General features: G+C 43.2%; 2 protein-coding genes across 5 annotated transcripts in view; one reads left to right on the top strand and one right to left on the bottom strand.

Annotated features, from left to right (window-relative positions):
• Positions 1-4225, top strand: part of ssh2a (slingshot protein phosphatase 2a) — a 32099-nt gene extending 27874 nt beyond the window's left edge. For 3 of the 4 annotated variants that reach the window (XM_038693801.1, XM_038693799.1, XM_038693802.1), the window contains 2 exons: positions 78-1011; positions 1819-4225. In XM_038693801.1, the coding sequence (XP_038549729.1) occupies positions 78-1011; positions 1819-3420 (2536 nt within the window). In that variant the 3' untranslated portion in view covers positions 3421-4225. The remainder of the gene's footprint in view (positions 1-77; positions 1012-1818) is intronic. The other variant, XM_038693800.1, reaches the window with a different exon arrangement.
• Positions 4226-5824: 1599 nt separating this feature from the next.
• The window catches only part of ankrd13b (ankyrin repeat domain 13B), a 46995-nt gene continuing 34605 nt past the window's right edge, over positions 5825-18214 (bottom strand). The window contains exons 14-15 of the mRNA XM_038693806.1: positions 9314-9390; positions 5825-7735 (exon numbers count right to left, since the gene is read on the bottom strand). Coding sequence (XP_038549734.1) covers positions 7534-7735; positions 9314-9390 — 279 coding nt within the window. The 3' untranslated portion in view covers positions 5825-7533. The remainder of the gene's footprint in view (positions 7736-9313; positions 9391-18214) is intronic.

Below are 18214 nucleotides of genomic sequence, written 5' to 3'. Positions count from 1 at the left end.
CATCTGTACAATGTGCACATTCTTTATGGAGCGTTTGGGTGCTAACAAGCTCTTATTTTTCCTTTTTGTTTCCACAGCAAACAAAGGCATAATAAGCTATGGCGATCGCACTCAGAAAGCGACCTATCGGATCGCCCAGAGTCCACGTGCAAACCTTCCTCTCACTCTCTGGGCCGCTCCGACTCTCACAACAACAACACGTCCTCCCCTTCCTTGCATCACTTCCTGGGCGTGGCCGTGCTGCAAGCGCTCGGTGCTGAACCTGAAGGCTCTGCCAAATCAAACACCACACACACCAATGAGTCAAACACGGACTCCAATGGTGTGTGTGACTCACCGGGTCAGAAGGAGGTCGGATCAGATTGCGGACACCCCCTTGTGGTTCGCCTCCCCAGACCCCGAGCTGCCACCGTAGTCCCAGAGGAAAGACTGGACAGTGTGGCTGTCACTGTGCCTGTTGCTCTACCCCACCCTCCACCGTCACTCCACATCCTACCTCCTACTCCTGAACTCCAGCGGGCTCACCAGGGTCCTCCCACACATCTGTCCATGTCAGTACCCACACGCAGACCAGTGGAACTGTCCCTCAATTTGCTGAAGCGAAGCAGCTCAGAAGAAGTCTCTCCTCTCACTCTGGGATCCACTGACTCGGACATAATAGAACAATCATTATCAGATTTAATGAGTGACAAACAAAGCCCTCTCAGTTCTGCAGACATCACCCCCCTCCCCCTGGTTCTCCACCTTGCTCCCAGTGATGACAACAACAACCCCAGCGAGTTACAGATAGGCGGTGCATTGGACAGCCGCGGCGATGCCGATGGGTCGTCCACCCACAGCGCAGACAGCATCAACTTCTTCAGCGCCAGGGAAAAGTTTCTGGGCCTGGCCCAAGACAGCAGACCCCGGACACTATCTGAGCAGGCACAACCGAGGACACCTCTGTCACTCGAGGAAGACGGAGAAACTGAGGCTAAGGAGGAAGAGGAGCAGGGAAATAAGGCGAGTCAGGTACGCAATCTTTCAACATTTTGGCTGCACGTGACAGTTGTGTTAAGTTGCCTCAGTCTGCTCATACAGCTGTCGGGGCAGCTCACAGTTTTGAATGTCCTGTCATGAACACACAATATGTTGAAGCAAATGTTACATGAACAAGGGCATAAATTACGTAGAGTTAAAATGAGTTGCATCCCCTCTGTAGTTTGTTTTATTACATTATCGTCAACATCAGTGCTGTCACTGGTTTAGCTTGCGGGGCTTGACGAAACTTGACGACAGAAAAACCAGTGGAGCTTCCTGGCAAGCTAGCAAGGACTCGTTGAAGTAAAGAGTCCAGCTAATCACAGCACATTAGCGCAGGACTGGGCACAAAACGGGTGAGGTGGAATAAGTGATGCGTCTGGGACATAAGCAGCAGACAGCTGGTCTGTGTGATAAGTATAGCAGTATTTGTGCTAATCTGACTGGACCAGAGTTTGTGGATCAGGACTACAAGGTAGCAGATAAACTCCGCAGTAAATCTGTATTATTCATAGTGACACCTGCTGGAAGGTGAGAGAACAGTCAAGTTGTGTTATAGGTAACATTTGACACTTATTTTTCTGCTCTGATTTTCCACTGCGCTATCCAAACAGTTGTGTTTTATGTATGGTTCAAGAAGTTATTAAATTACTTATAATAAAAGTAAAAGCAGTTAGTAGCAAATCATTCCATTTAATAAAGGGAAGACTATCACTACCTCACAAATACAGAAACAAGACTGTGACTAATACTATCTGCATGTGTCTCTCTTGCTTCCTCCATCTCTTCGTCTCTCAGGCGCCTCCACAGTCTGAAGGCAGTCTTCACGCTCACCATGACAACGGAGTATCAGTGCGTCATATTGTCACAGAGATTGAAGCCATATGCCACCCTGTCTCCTGTCCTCAAGCCTCCTCCTCCTCTTCCTCCTCTTCTTCATCGCTCCCTCCATCCTCCCACAGCCCTCAGCTCATCCGCCCAGAACTTCAGACGGAGGCGGAGACTGCTGGAGACGGCTCCCTCACACCACCTTCACATCCGCAGTCTCCCTCCACGCTGCCGTGCGATTGGCCGGCAGGCTCGGTGCGGCGGGCCACCAAGCAGCTGGAGCAGAAGCTGAGGCAGGAAATTGAGATGGCTACGTGTCAGCGGTCCCCGCTGCATTCCCCCAGCGCTGAACACCCTCCGGTCAGACTGTCCCTGTGTTCCCCGAGCACTGAACATCCTTCCATTCGCTTCCCGCAGCACTTCACAGAACAAAGGATCACTCAGGGAGAGATCACGGCTGTATCTGCTAAGTCCAAAGACGGAGAGAAGCATACAGGGTCACAAGACTCCTCAGGCACAGACAACCTACCAGACCCTTCATGCTCCCCTGACTCAAATATCAGCCAAGTCTCTGGTGCTATACCTACCATTGCTAGTCATATGCTGACATCACAACCGGCCTCTACTTGTCGGTTAGAAGAATCATCTCTAGATACCTCAGCACAGTCCCAAAGCCAAAACCAGCAGTGTCAGACCCAGCCCAAAGCTTGTTCAAACCTGGATGGGGTGACAGTGCAGGAATCAGACACAGATGAAAGGCTGGAGTCCAGTTCCCAAGGGGGTTGTAGTCCCGGCTGTGACGCCCACAGCAGGCTGGCTCGCGGCAGCCAGGAACTGGAGAGGATTCAGCAGACGCTGAGAGAACTGCAGGCTTTTCTCCACGAGGGCATCGGCCTGGAGACGACAGACAGCCAAGACCAGGAACTAGAGCAGCCTCAGGGGCCTAGAGACATTATGGACACAGAGCCAGGACCTTATAAAGGGCCATGCTCTGAACAGACCCTTCCAGGCCTGGAAGTAGGGCAGCAGCATCGAAAGAGACAAGAGGGAAAGAGTTTCGTGGAGCAGAAAGGCTGGCACAGAGCCATGGAGCTCGAGGCTCGTATCCGACAGGCAGGCCTCACCCCACCTTCTTTCATGAAGAGGTCGGCCTCCTTGGCTAAACTGGACTGTCTGGAGCTGTCAGCAAACGACCTCAGCGACTTGGACCTGAGGCCCCACAACAGGATCTCATCATCGTCACACTCCCAGGACTCTTTCTCCATGTCCCCACCCCAAGCCGATGACACCTGGAAGAAGCAGAAAGTGTTGGCTCGCAGCACTTTTGTTGAAAAGACACGTCTGTCCCACGGGTGCAGGGGACCGGACCAGTCGTTGTCGTCACCGTCCCTCTGCCTCTCCTCTGCACCTCATCACTGTCCAAAAGACGACACAGGTGAGAGGGAGGAGCCAGACGGCAGCGGCTCGGCCACTACAACGCGTCAGCAGGGGAGGGGACACCCATCGAGACGTCGCAAAGCGTCCGCTGAGAAAAAGCAGCGAGCCGTCACTGTGCTATACAACACCATGTAACCTCAGTGCAATGGACTGGAACGGACACGACTGGAGCTGTGCACATGTGTGAGAAAGGCTGCATGATGTGTATGAACGCGTAGCAAGTAAACTGTAGACCTTGTGTAACCTCCGATGTATGTGCAGTGTGTAAGAACTGAATGAGGAGCATTACGTTTGCATGTAAGCCACTGGATGTGTTGTTTCAACTGGAGTTTAGGTTTGTATGTACAGAATAAAATATGAATGTCCAAAGTAAGACTGAACCGGTGCGTACAGTATGCACTCCATTATGTCTGTCTCCTTTTTTTTTTTTTTTTTTTTTTTTAAAGCATTTGTTTTCAGTGTTTGACCCTCGTTGCCTGTTGAGAGTTTCTAAAATTACCAGAGGGGCTCTTTCTCAAAACATGCACTTTACGGTTAAGATGATTTTATTTTATTTGAAATCGGTTTCTTACTCCGGGGAGGATTCTTTTGCACTGATCTCAGCAGACATGTCTCTGTATGTGTGTTTTTTTTGTTGAAAGTGGACAGACATGTCTCTATTCAGATTTTTAGTCAAACCAGGACAAACATAATGTTTTGTTTTTTTTATTCAGTGTTTTACCAGTAAATAAATATGGTGGGTTTGTTTTGATTCCAGTGATTCTGCACTTTATTATTGTGTTCAGGTGTGCTTCATCAGACACAGACAGATAGACACTCGGGGAGAAAAAACTTGACTATGGCTGAATCCCAATCCAATCCGGCCAACTACAAGAAGAAAGAAGTTCACGTAGAAGTGTAAAATGCTATCTTTTTTTTTAAAATAAAAACAAAAATTAAACTGGTTATTTGAAAGTTGCATCTTGTCCACAGGTAGTTTTCAAATATATTTACTTGACAATATGGAATATACATAGGCGTAGTCAAAGTAAGGCGATATGTTGCAAAGGGTGGTGCCTTGTATCCTCTGGCACTTAAGCACTGACCAGGTGACGTCATCTAAATCCAGGGGGGTTTAGGCTTTAGGGTGGAGATGGGGATTGGGCCTATGAGCTTCAGATGCTGAAATTTTACCAAACCTGTCATTGTCTTTCCTGCCACCTACTGGCCAGGCAGAGATCTACAGTTTTAAATATGTCTTCAGGTGCTAAAAAAGGTGGGTTAGAAAGTGAAAGTGTTATAGGAGGTACATTCTTCAAAGTAAACACTTAAGAGTACTGCAAGCTCTGTTAACAAACCAAATTTGACCACTTTTAATGGGTGAAAATCAAGCATATGACCTTTTATTACCGGAAATACATTCTGTGATTTTTATCCGCAAATCTGTTTCTTTGAACAAGCCAATCCTGTCTCCTAGGGGAAATGATCTCCATCAGCGCTCAGTGCAGCTTATTTTAGGCTGACATTTTACTTACTGTTTCATATGGGTAATTAAACCCCGAGATATAGGCCACCGGGGGCCCCTGCTGAGGCACACACCCGCAGATCAGATAGCAGCACTGACCGGGAAATAATGATATTGAAGGACTTTACCAGAAAAACATTCAAGCCATAAAAGACGTCATTTTTAATTTTCTCATTTTCTGCGTTTGAGGGTGAAAATACCAAAAAAACAAACCAAAAAAAGCTCTTTGCTGGTCTATCAAGTGAATCAAGATTAAAGCCAAGATCCTTTAATGATTTCCCCAATTAAATCCATTTCAGCAGACAGATGGGTTTAAAGAGGACTTTTTTAATACAGTGCTCCAAATTGAACTGTCATGAACGGGGAAATAGTGAGGAATAAAATGAGTGGAGCAGAAGAGAGAGGGTTACAGCCAGTGTTTGCCTCCCTGGGTGCGACTGCTGAGAAAGGCATGCTTCCTCTTTGCATGCTGATGCTCTCAGCTCCTCTTGTCTCTCTCCGACAGACGCGCACCATGTTTGTGACGCTGCAGCCCAGTCCTGATGTTGTTGTTGTTCATAATGTAAGCCTGAGTCAGGGCAGTGGAGAGGCCGCCGCTGATTCACTTTGAGAATGATTTCATTTTCTCCTCACCCATTCTCTCCAATCCTGCTGCCGAAGTGCAGAAAGCAGTGTGGGTGCTCAGAGTGGTATTTCTTAGAGGGTTTAGAGCTTCTAAACTGTTCTTCCCCTTCCTGTCAAGCCTAAAAGAACTACAGTCAAACCTCTCCTTGGATCAGGCTGAGGCGCTGAGAATTCATGTCACAGAGAGGATGATGGAGGTGGAAGCTGCTAAAAACAGATCAGCTCTCTCTGGTGCTGACTGACGCTGCAGCTTCCCCTATCTCGTGAGAAATTAATTGCTTTTGTCACCCTCCTTCACTCGAGAGGGCCAGAAAACTAACCTACAGCGGAAAGCTGCAGGTAAAACTCAGTGTGGGGTCGGGGGAATTAAAGCATGTGAAAGCTGCAATTTAAAAAATACACACTCGTGCCTTGCTGTTCCAAAAGATGTTCCTTTATTTGAGTCTATTTTCTGAACACACTTCCCAGCATACACCATGAAAACATCTTGCTGTGCAACATTTTTTAAAAAGTAAAAAAAAACAAAAAAACAATTCTTCTTATCAACCAGGCAAGCTTAATTATGAATTGGAGAGGAGCCAGAGGTGGTTCTCCTCAGTTTGTGCTGATATCGAATGTGAAAGTTTTACATTTATTTCTAAAAAATAATAAAAACAGACAATGACAAAAACAAGCTGTCCCTGTCTGTCCTTCCACTTTGCAACAAAACATGTTTCAAGGTGTTTGGCTTGCCTTGAGCCCTGCAATATGAAGTTACTTACAATAATGAGAGCCAGGATTTGAACAATCTTTCCAATCCAATAACTGAATACTCCACATTGTTGTTTTATTGGGGATTTTATATTTGCTTTTGTCTTGCTGTAGGGGTGGGATAAAACCTGGAATTGCAGTCAATAGTCTCTACAGTGATTCTACAAGGGTACACTTTCCCTCAACGAATGTGCTTTGATATTGCAGGTCTCTGGGCTAGACTCAAGTTGGACAAAATAGACCTCACGCGGGTGCAGACCATGCTGAAACATTGTACACATACTGTACCGTGACTACACAGAAATACAGAAACCATCCGCTCATTTTAAGGTGAGAAGATGCAAATATACAGAACAATTTCTTTCAGTTACATTTGTATTCCACTTAACTAAATCACTATCTTGTCCCTTTACTAGTACACACAGGCCTTGCCACAAACTCATTCACAGTAACATACAGGTTAGTTAGTACACCAAGTCTTCATCACATCCCATTGTATCTGTGCTCCTGCATTCTAATGTCAGGCTAAAACTAGAACTGGCCTGAGTTTAGTCTGTGCATCTACATCCATTAACAGTCATATATGTGATCCACCCACAAGCTAAATACAGTACATCTGAATTTTGTGCAAATCAAATAGAATGTCTGAGTCGTTTTTTTTTTTTTTCATTAAAAACTGAGGAAGTCTGATGGTTTTTTCGACATTCAACTCGCCTTGACCAACCTTTTATGGCGAAGGTTACAGTATTCGCCACACTGCTGGTCCCGGCTTGTCACTGCTCCTTTGACACCAGCTGTTTTTTATTTATTTTTTTTTTTTTTATCACAGTCAAGACTGAAAACCACACGTCTCAGTGGCAAGAGGACTCAGTGAGCGTGTGCGTTAGTGCTGCAGCAGGCAGTTGGCCTAACGCATTACGTTTTTCAGGACGGCAGGTGATCTGTTGACCCCCTGTGCGGAGAGCTGGTTTTTGAAAAACACACACACAGATACACACACCTGCAAACAGACAGAAATCACTCATCCAAGGTGGCATTCCACTAAACTTACTGTATTGGATGTATTGTTGGTTGTAAACTGGCACTGGTCAAAAAAGTACCATGTGGCACCAGAAAGAGGAAACTGACATCCCTCTCTGGCTGGCCGGACAGCCGCATCGCCGTATGGCTTCATGGGAAAGGTCTGGCTGAGGCGATGGGAGAGAAAGGAGACCATTTGATCATATGAAACCACTAAGGTGATTTTGGCGTTTTTTTCCAGCCACTTACAGAGTGTGCTTTAAGTTTTAAAGTGGCCTGTGCTGCCCTTTCCTCTCATGTGTCCTCAGTCCAGACCCCTCCCTCCAGACCCCTGCTGGGACACTCAGCCCTCATTTCTCCATGAGTGACAGCTGGATAATGCGCTGTAGCTCCTCCTCCTCCTGCCGCCGCCGAAGCTCCGCCTCTTCCTGCTCCCGAGCTGAGATCTCCATGGCGATGCGCAGCTGCTCGTCGTAGCTGCAGGTGGTGGGCTTCTTCTTGGAGGGCGTGGAGCAGAGGCTGGAGGGGGGGCGGGGCTTGTGCTGGGGGGTCCTGTGGTGAGGAATAGTGAGGGGGTAGAGGAAGGAAGAGCACAGGTTGAAGTACCTTCTCTAGGACTGCAAGTATGGCACTTCCTGGATGTTAAGGTTACAGTAGTAGTAGACAATTTTGTAAAAAGGTTGTATAAAGTCAATGGTTAATAAATAATTGACTAAAGCCATCAAGAACAATTTTTGGTTTGCTAGCTTGAGAAAATTCCCTTTGGCTGGTGTTTTACCTCTAACCCGACACATGTTTTGTAGCTATCAGGAAGACCACTCCAATGGACCGTTCTATGGGGGTAAATCAATGGCAATATCATTGTAAATGCACTATGAGTTACAAATAGATTCAAAATTCACAAACAAATGCTCCATGATACACAAATCAGTGACTTGTAGATTGTGTCATTTTCTCTGTCACCAGCTGCTGCTTTTTTAACACACACTGGAAGCTGACCTGGTATACTCTAATGTGTGTCATATCTATGTGCTTTTTGCAACAGTAATGTAGTAGCGTGCATTTGTCCAGCAGGTGGCGCTCACTTTGTGTAAGTCAAGGGAGCCAGCATGATGCCTAGAGAGGTGATGCTTGGCCATAATACAGTTCATTTTAGTTCTTCTGGGATTATTTTGTATTTGTCACAAAGAGGACAGGTTGAAATAACTTACCAAATTCTTTTGGATTCTTTTTCAAAATAGTTCAGTAAAGTAAAAGAATAATTTATTACAAGCTGTTAGGGTGAATTTTGACATCCTATAAGTTTAGTTATTTTAGGTTTAGTTTTGCTATGGTCCAACACCCAGTTTCCTCTAACACTATAATATCGGTTTAAGTAAACAATGCAGTGTAGTGTCAAAAGAGGGAAAGAGAGAACAGGTCTGTCTGTCTGCGTATCCATCCACTCTTCTACAAATAAGGAAGACACAGACTGTCTAAAGATAACAGTCTAAAGTCAACAGCAGCACTGTCAAACTGTGAAAGCAGGAAATGCTCTCATCCTCCACCCCCCCTTACACACACACACACACACACACACACACACACACACACACACACACACACATAGTCATGCACATTAGAGAGGAGATGAGAGAAGAATTGCAGGATGGTTAAGAGAATGGAGTAGGGGAGGACAGGAATACAGGATGTGAGTCAGGGATGGAGGGAAAGATCTGCAGGATGGAAAAAATACAATGGAAGAGTGCAAGCCACTGAAGAATAACAATACATAACAGAAGTGAGAGGAAGTCACAGACGATATGTCGTGAAAGAACGGCAGGAGCTATCACTTTTGTCCTGACAGTCACGGAGATGTACGTTTTTTTTGTTTTTTTTAAGGATTCCTGCTCTTTAGAAAGTAAAAGTCCCATTCATTTTTATTTTAACAATTGTGATGCATATATCCAAATTTATCTGCAGCTCCTGGATTCCTGATTCCTGATAACAGAAGGGTTGACCTTTGGAAGGAGGGTAAGGAAATGTGGAATGAGTGTATGCTGTAATTTATAGAAGAGGCGGAGAGAGAGAGGGATTAAAAAAACAGATAAAGATGAAAAGGATCAAAGAAAAAGAGATCGAACGTCTGACCTGTCTAGACGACTTGGGTCACAGGGCAGAGGGTGTGTTCCTGGCTTGCTATTGGTCAGTGCTTCCCAGATGGTCACCTAGAGGAGGCCGAGTGGGTGCAGGAAGTGGGTAGACAAAAACATGGCCAGATAAGGAGATGGCGATGCATTTAAAACAACAGCATCCTCCCTACAAGCTCTTTTCCTGTTAATGTATGCTAAAGTACCTCTCACTCACGGCACAGCCAGCTGGCTTGATAATGACTTATGAGCTGACTGAATGTAAACTAGATTGATCTTATCCCTGGTTCTTTAGTACATACACACACAATATTAATACTACTACTAATACTGTTATAAATATTGATAAGCATCTTTTAAAACCGTTCACATTCTGCCACTACATTATTAATGAATATCATATCATTTGTACTGAAAAATTGCATTTTTCCTGCAACAGTGACTCATTTAACAGTTGGTTGTTAAACAAGCTTTAAATGTATTTTCTACCCAAGGCTGGATTACCAATTACTGTGTGGTAATTTGATTAATTACAAATGAGTTTGGTAAAATGCACTAATAAAGCACTATTACTGAAAGGGTCCAAAGCTGGTTCCTATATTTTTACTCAATAGTAAAATCGGTCTTATAACCTAGATTTACTACATAGTACCATATTATAGTACATAATACAATACCAATACAATTTTAATCAATATTATGCTTACATGGTGCAAATTCCTATATAAGTTTGTTTTTAAAGAAACTCATACAGCAAACCTGGGGCAGTTAATCAGTGTAGAAATATTGGTTGGTTTGGTTTCTGGGACTCTAAATGTAATGTAAATGTCAATAGGGCCCACAGCAATTTTATTCCCCTTACATTCCAGTCCCTAGTTTAATTTCAGTACACTGTGAAAATCATGTTAAATAGAGTTAAAGTTTAGTTAAGATCACAAGAATATTAATCTTGGTTGCTTTGACAAAGTTATTACCATGTGGTAATGCGACACAAGCTCAGACTATTATGAATGTGCACACATTATGGTGCGTTCAAGTGATGTCAGAAACTCTGACATCCCAGACATGAAAGTAAAAGTTCCCCGTGGCTTCCACTTTCATACAAAAAACGACCAAAATTAACAAAATTCCTCCTATAAAATGCATGTTTCCTTACTTTTCAGCACATTGAATATTGCAAGCTCCCTAAATTGAATCATCAGATGAACATCCATGTTGACTGACGAAGACTTTGTTAATAGAAATGTGGTATCATTCAATTTTGGGGAGCTTGAAATACTCACTGTGTGAGTACCTTTCCTCTGTATGCTACTTTTGTCCTGCATAAAGTTTCATGACACTGCAAGTTAAGTTTCACACTGATGTTTAATGAACAGTGGGAGATTATGTACATATGGTATGTTTTAGAAGAGGACAGGCTGTAATGTAAGCTTGATTTGTACAGTAGCTAATGCAGTACAACAGTGTCAGCAGTATGGTCCTTTAACACCTGTCCTGCTTCTAAATTAGAGCTGTTAATGGCATCACCCTTTTCATCACTGCTTGAAGTGGCAGTACAAAAGCTCAGGACAGCCGACTGCTTAAAATGATGGTACAAACTACGGCACGAATCCTCGGCTGCAACCTTGCCACTGTCTCCTCTACATTCCCCTCCTGTATCCAAGCTAAGAAAAATCTGAGCATGTTCTGACATTTCTCACCTGGCCTATTTATACTTCTCTCTCTGTACCTCTGGAAGAAGGCCAAGGACTGTCAGGACCAGGATCTCTGGGGTTTCAAAACAGCAGCTATCCTGAGGCCGTGCTGAATATAATGGGATGGGCTCCACACATCACAGGCAATTTATTCTACTTATTGATTTTACTTCAGTATTGATTGTTTTTATTTTGAAACTGGTCACATTCTTTCTACTTCAGTGTATCTATTTGTCTGGTCTTGCTTGACTTAAAGTGAATGTATTGCTTTAATTTCTACTGGCTATTTCAGAGGGGAAATATTGTGCGCCTTGGTTGATAGCAACATGGCTTTGTGAATCTTGAAAACTTCATGTAAAACTTCTGTGGTCCGTGCTCATTAATGACTTTACAAGGAGATTATACAACCATATATTTCTAAATATACTTAAACTTAATAACGTTATACACTATAGTGTCCGTGCAAGAGCCAAAATATTCAACAAAATCAAAAGTGAGATTGACCGTTAGCTTATGCTACGTTCCATTTAACTCGGAAGTCGGAGCTGGGAATGACGTGACACCCAAGTTGACCACTTTCCACTACAACAATAGTTAGATTTAAGTTGGAAAACCAAGATAGACGTCTCTGGCCATCGTTAGCAATACCAGTTGATAACAATGCATTAACCTATGCGGTATTTTGCACATATGCTGACGTAATCTTTACTCTGAGCACGAGTTGGCGTCTGTAGCTACCTGTCTGAAGCTCTGTCTTAAACCTGACTCTTATTCAGTTTTAATCCACATTTTTACGTTACATTTTTTATATCCTTTTATCTAAATTAAGTTTTTAACTTAAGTTTTATGTGGGTTAAGGATTTTAGTCGTCCGACATGGATTTTAAGCTAGATGACCGTAAAACGCTATCAACGCTACTGACCACAACAAAGCTCCAGCGACTAACGTTATGCTAGCTGAGATAACTCTGCCCCATGAGGACTGCACACTCCTTAAGAAAGCAAACAAAAAGATTGCTGACCTTATGGAAGACATCTGATGACTTTCAGAGGAACTCAAAGAGAAAGATTCCCTGCTGACTGGCTTTATGGATGTGGCTTCAGTACAAGCCAAACAGATTGTTTCTCTTAGCGCAACCGCTAACATCCAGGACACCGTGCTATGGGACCCCTCTACCCTTCCAAGGCTTTCCTCCTGCTCGACTCCGAAGCATCAGTCAACCTGGGCTGAAGTGGTGGTCCGTGGTTGCAAGAGAGGCTCGGACGGGGCTGCCTCTCCTCCGCACATCGGCCTCTCCAACCGCTATGCAGCCCTGTCTGACGACAGTCCGGTCCATCCAGCGGATGGCTTCGAGTCTCCCTGATACGGATTTCTTTCAGCAGACAGTGCCGGCTGACACTGTTACATCTCCTCCACCGGCTACATCTCCTTCACCGGCTACATCTCCTCCACCGGCTACATCTCCTCCACCGGCTACATCTCCTGCACTGGCGGCAAACGGTGATCGGCTGGGCCGCTGGTCTGCCGCTGGGCCTGATCGGCGGCCGTCATCCGGTCAAAAACCGCTTCCTGACGTAGGATCCTGAAGGAGGCTGTGCTCAGACGCTCCGGAGGCCGTCTCTACCCTGCACCGTCGGGTAGCCCTTCTCTCAGGTCTGTTACTGCTACTCCAACACAACACTCGGCAGCTCACACACTCCATCCTCAGATTCTGCTCAGTCCTGCTCTGGATCCCCACAACTGGCATCTCCTCGTCCCCTTTTCTCCCCAACCACACTAATAATTGGTGACTCCATAACCAGAAACATCCGTTTCTTTAACGCTACCACTCACTGCTTCCCCGGTGCCACCACAGCTGACATTTAAAAAAAACTCCAGGAGCTAATGCCGTCGCTCCCGTCCTCCATCACATGAGTGATAGTCCATGTGGGAACAAATGACACAGCTCTTCCGCAGTCTGAGCTGACTAAATCAGATTTTAACCGACTTTTTAACTTTTTAAAGCAGTGTGGAAAGTCCGTTTTTATCTCTGGTCCCATTCCCACAGTTGGTCGCGGTGCTGGCCGCTTCAGTAGACTCCTTGGCCTCCACGACTGGCTCCAGTCCGCCTGCAGGGCTCACGGTGTGTGTCGATAACTTTAATATTTTCTGGCAAAGAATGTCTCTTTTTAAGAAAGACTTCACCCAAACAACGGGGCTCAGAAATGTTAGCTGCTCACATACAGCATGTGGTGCGGTCCACACATGACTTACGTGAATGACTAATCATTCATGCAGCACACCTGGACACACCACCGCTCACTGAACAGATCTCTGGCTCACTGCCACAAACAACTGTCTCCACCTGCTGGCATGTAAAGCCGTCTGCTACCAGCGCTGTTCCAAAGACTTCTATTCCTGTCATCATCACGCATAGACCAGTAAACCGAAATGTGCACATCCTACACAGAAATAATAGTAATCTTATAAGGATTAGGACAACTGCAACAACTCCAGCACCCAAACCAAACTCATTTAAAATGGCTCTCTTCAATGTGAGATCACTGTCAAGTAAGACTTTTATCTTAAATGATTTTATCTTGTCTGCAAATCTAGATTTTATGTTTTTAACTGAATCATGGTTGCAAATGAATGATTATAGCAAGCTATCTGAACTGTGTCCGCCTCAATATGATTGTTTTAGTCAACCGAGGGTCAGTGGTCGTGGTGGTGGGCTAGTGAGCATGTATAGGAAAAATGTTAAAAGTCATCAAGTACGCTGTGATGAATTTAACTCCTTTGAAGTTCTCACTCTTAAACTTGGAGGGCTGCAACCTATCATATTTATTATAATTTATCACCCCCTAAAACCGCCTGGAGGATTGTTATCAGAACTTCCTGAATTTTTATCTACTCTGGTTTTAAATTATGACAGAATTGTTCTTTGTGGCGATTTCAATATTCATGTTGATGACCCCACCAATGTTAATGCAACTGACTTTTTAAATATGACCATGTCTTTTAACGTCAAACAACATGTCAAAGGGAAAACCCATAACCGTGGTCATACACTGGACTTGGTTTTTACCCTGGGTGTCAGCATTTCCTCTGTGGAATTAGCGGACATGACCATATCTGACCACAGATGTATTGTTTTTAGCTGCGATTCGCCTGTTACTCATGCCGCCTCACCAAGCTCCGTGTTCTCGCATCTTTAATGAACAAAGTGTTTCAAAGTTTTGCGCATTCTTTCAGAGCCAAAGCCAACACCTGTCTGATTCCAACACCAACAACCTGGTTGATCACTTCAATCATATCTGCTTGTTTTCACTAAATATTACTGCTCCTCTAAAGTTAGGCCTATGTCTAAAACTAGTAAGCAACCTTGGATAAATGACAGCATTCGCAGTCTAAAAAGGGAATGCAGGAAAGCAGAGTGCAGATGGAAAAAATCCAGTCTCCAAGTCCATTACCTCAGTCTGAAGGATTTATTAATTAACTACAATAACATGGTTAAGGATGCGAGAACACACTATTTTTCTGAACTCATTACTACACATAAACACAATCCCAGGTTTCTGTTTAAGACTGTGGCTCAGATGGTAAACCCAACCCCTCCTTGTGCCTCAGCTGGAAGTAATGATGACTGTGAATTGTTTTTATCTTATTTTACCGATAAGGTGGTGTCAATCAGAGCCTCTATTACCCCCACAGCCTCTTACTCAGAGGTTCCTCACCAGCAAGAGAGTTTTAACCAGTTTTATCCCATCGACTTGTCTGAGCTTTTAAAAACAGTATCACAAATGAGAGTGTCCTCCAGCCCACTTGGTGTAATACCTATAAAGTTTTTACTGAAAGTAATGGATTCTGTTGGGCCCCATTTGATCTCTGTTTTTAACAGCCCTCTATCTACTGGTTGTGTCCCTGATTATTTTAAAACGGCTTGCGTGAACCCACTTTTAAAGAAACCTGGTTTAGATCCCTCCCTCCCCCATAATTTTAGACCAATTTCAAAACTGCCTTTTATTGCAAAGCTTTTAGAAAGAATTGTGTCCAAACAGCTGCTCACTGTACTGGAAAATAAATTATTTGAGAAGTTTCAGTCTGGTTTCAAGAAGTACCACAGCACTGAGACTGCCCTGCTTAAAGTCACCAATGACCTTTTAATGTCTGCTAATGAAGGCATGTGCTCAGTGCTGGTACTCCTGGACCTTAGCGCTACTATTGATCACAACATCATGTTAGACAGACTGAGGCACTGGGTGGGGATCTCTGGTACGGCCCTAGAATGGTTTTCATCCTACCTGTCAAATAGGAAGTTCTGTGTGTCTGTAAACAACTACGTCTCTTTGTTCTGTCCAGTTAAATACGATGTGCCTCAGGCAGGTATTACAAATACTGCCATCTGCTGGTTCCCTAGTAAATCACATTAAGCCTGTTGCAAAGAACCTTGGTGTTTGGTTTGATAGTAATTTAAATTTCGAGCAGCACACCACAAAGCTTGTTCAATTATGTTTTTACCAACTTAGAAATATAGCAAAAATTCGATCTATGTTAACTTTTAAGGACACCGAGACCATTTTACACACCTTCATCTCATCATGCCTGAATTATTACAACAGCCTTTTCACCTTTTTAACCCAAAAATCTATTGATCAACTCCAGACTGTCCAGAACCCAGCTGCCAGGCTTTTAACCAGAACAAAGAAATATGACCACATAACCCCTGTGTTAGCTTCATTACACTGGCTCCAAGTATGTTTTAGAATTGACTTTAAAACCCCATTAAAGTCCCATACACACCAGCACGTACCTTGAGATCCTCGGGCAGAGGTCTGTTGTCTGTTCCAGAGTCTTGACTGAAAACTAAAGGGGACAGAGCGTTTGCTGTCAGGGCCCCGAGGCTCTGGAACAGCCTGCCCGAGGAAATCAGGTCGGCTGAGTCAGTGAACTCTTTTAAGTCCCTTCTTAAAACATACTTTTATAGGAGAGCCTTTCCCGATCTTATTTGACTTTATTTTATCCCTTTTATTTTATATTTATCTTAAACGTGTATTTTAGTCTTTTCAATGTTTTCTTGCTTTTATCTTGTATTGTTTTTGTATTATTGTCTTTTGGGTATTATTGTCTTTACACTTGTTAAAGTACTTTGTAGCTTGTTTTTGAAAAGTGCTCTACAAATAAAGATTATTATTATATTATTATTATACAAGGTAGGGGGTTGGTGAGGTTCTCTCGTCTTTCCAAGTCAAAATCCGACATAAGGGGGCGTTCTAGTTGAAATTTGCGACTGGGACCTTGTCAAATGCAACGCAGCGTAAGCCCCTCCCCTGAACAGTGAGTATGCAATCATAGATTAACAACTGTAACCATGCCCGGAAGGTCTGTCAAGTTTAGGATTTCTCTTCATGTTAAAACAGTGTGCATGTGTGAAAGAGAAGGATGTGTTTTTTGGCTTTTCAAAAACCAAAAATTCAACAGCAAAAGTATAAGAAATGGATTAAATGTCTGTTTGTCTATGTAAATGTAAACCGCAAATGTTAGCATTTTGAGCAAACTAGCTTACTAAAACAGTAGTAAACGAGCATCAGCAAAAACCAAGCAGCACTTCATTAGCTATTTTCTTTCTTTTGTTTGTGGGATTACAGGTTAATAAAAAAAAATTCCCCCACTGTGTGGAAGCTGGTCCTGAGTGTAAGATAACTTTAGCCTGCTCTTCATCTGGTTTGAGGAAGCTTACACTCCAGCAACCCCACTTGAACTTGTTCTCCAAAAGTATTACGTTCGCCAAATACTTGGGTTACATCTAATCATGAAAGCCTTTTCTCTCATAATTATAAACGTGAAACTTATTGTCTAACTAATATGTAAGCTACAGCTAACAGCCAAACAGGGTTATATTAGCATAAAATACAACAAACAGTCTGATCTTACATCGTCTCTTGTCATACTTACAGCATTGTTCAATGTAGAGCTAGTTAGCCTAGCTCTACACTGAACAACAATGCTGTTTTTTATTTACGTCTTCTACATGGATCATTGACTATTTAGGACCACTTTTACAGAGTAGGCTACTTGTTTTGAACGTAGACTCAGCTAGAAACATTAAAACAAAAGGGACTGAACTTGCCCTATGCATGTATGCCAAGCTATATGTGAGAGTAGGCTACACATTTCAACTTACGAATGGTGTTTTGTGCTGTAATTGTTTGTTGCACATTTTAATGCCTTGATGACATGGGGAGGATGCTCCCAGCCATTTACACCATCATGATGGGTGACAGCTTTCCGTCCAGAGCCAAAATAATCTCTAGTCCTTTCCTTAGTTTTAGGTAGCCAACGCTAAGCCCAGTGGTGGACAGTAACAGTAGTACTGTACTTAAGTACACAAGGTATTTGTTCTGAACTTGAATATTTTCTTTTCATGCCACTTTCTACTACTTCACCACATCTCAAAGGGAAATATTGTACTTTTTACTTTATCTGACAGCTTCAGTTACTTTAAAAAAAAAAGCTTTTTACACACAAAATGCACGAATAGTTTAAAAAATAGGATGTTTTGATATAAATTAAATTACTTAACAGTTTATAGAAGTCCAGCTAGTAGAACTACGTCAGTTAGGGTAATTGACAGAAATTTAATTGGCAACTGTTTGGTATTAGTCATTTTTTGTGTAAAAACATTTCATGGTTCCAGCTTCACAAACGTGAAGATTTGCTGCTTTTACTTGATTATTTTAATGTATTTTAAATCATTTTGATGTTTAGACTGACAAAACAAGCATTGTGAAGGTGTCACTTAGGGAACTTAGGGATAACATTTCTCACTATTTTCAGAATTTATTACCATCGATTAATGGAGAAAATAATCAGCTGATTAAAATAAAAATGCATGCATAAAATTGAAGTCTGATAGTTCAACCTCAACCAACTACATTAATGCATTGGTACTTTTTTTTTTTTTTTAAAGGATCTCTTAATTTGCTCACCACTGGCTAAAAAAGCCAAAGCTTCTGGTTGCAAAGAGGTTGGAGAGTTTTTGACTGCATCATCAATAATCCTTTAGCACATTTGGCTACAGTCTACTCCCCAACATAAGCCGCGCTCACTATCTTTGATCACAGGCAAGTGATTTCGTCCAGGAATCGTAAAATCACAATGCTGGGGGAAAGTTACCGCATCCATTGGGTCTTGCGCTTCCAACTTCCACTTCTTTTTGCACGCGCATC

This window comes from Micropterus salmoides, unplaced genomic scaffold (assembly GCF_014851395.1).
Source record: "Micropterus salmoides isolate LMB-PRFRI ecotype aquatic unplaced genomic scaffold, ASM1485139v1 Ms_hic_scaffold_3, whole genome shotgun sequence".
NCBI lineage: Eukaryota > Metazoa > Chordata > Actinopteri > Centrarchiformes > Centrarchidae > Micropterus > Micropterus salmoides.
The sequence above is the reverse complement of the archived record's forward strand: the minus strand, read 5'-3'. Positions and strand labels throughout refer to the sequence as shown.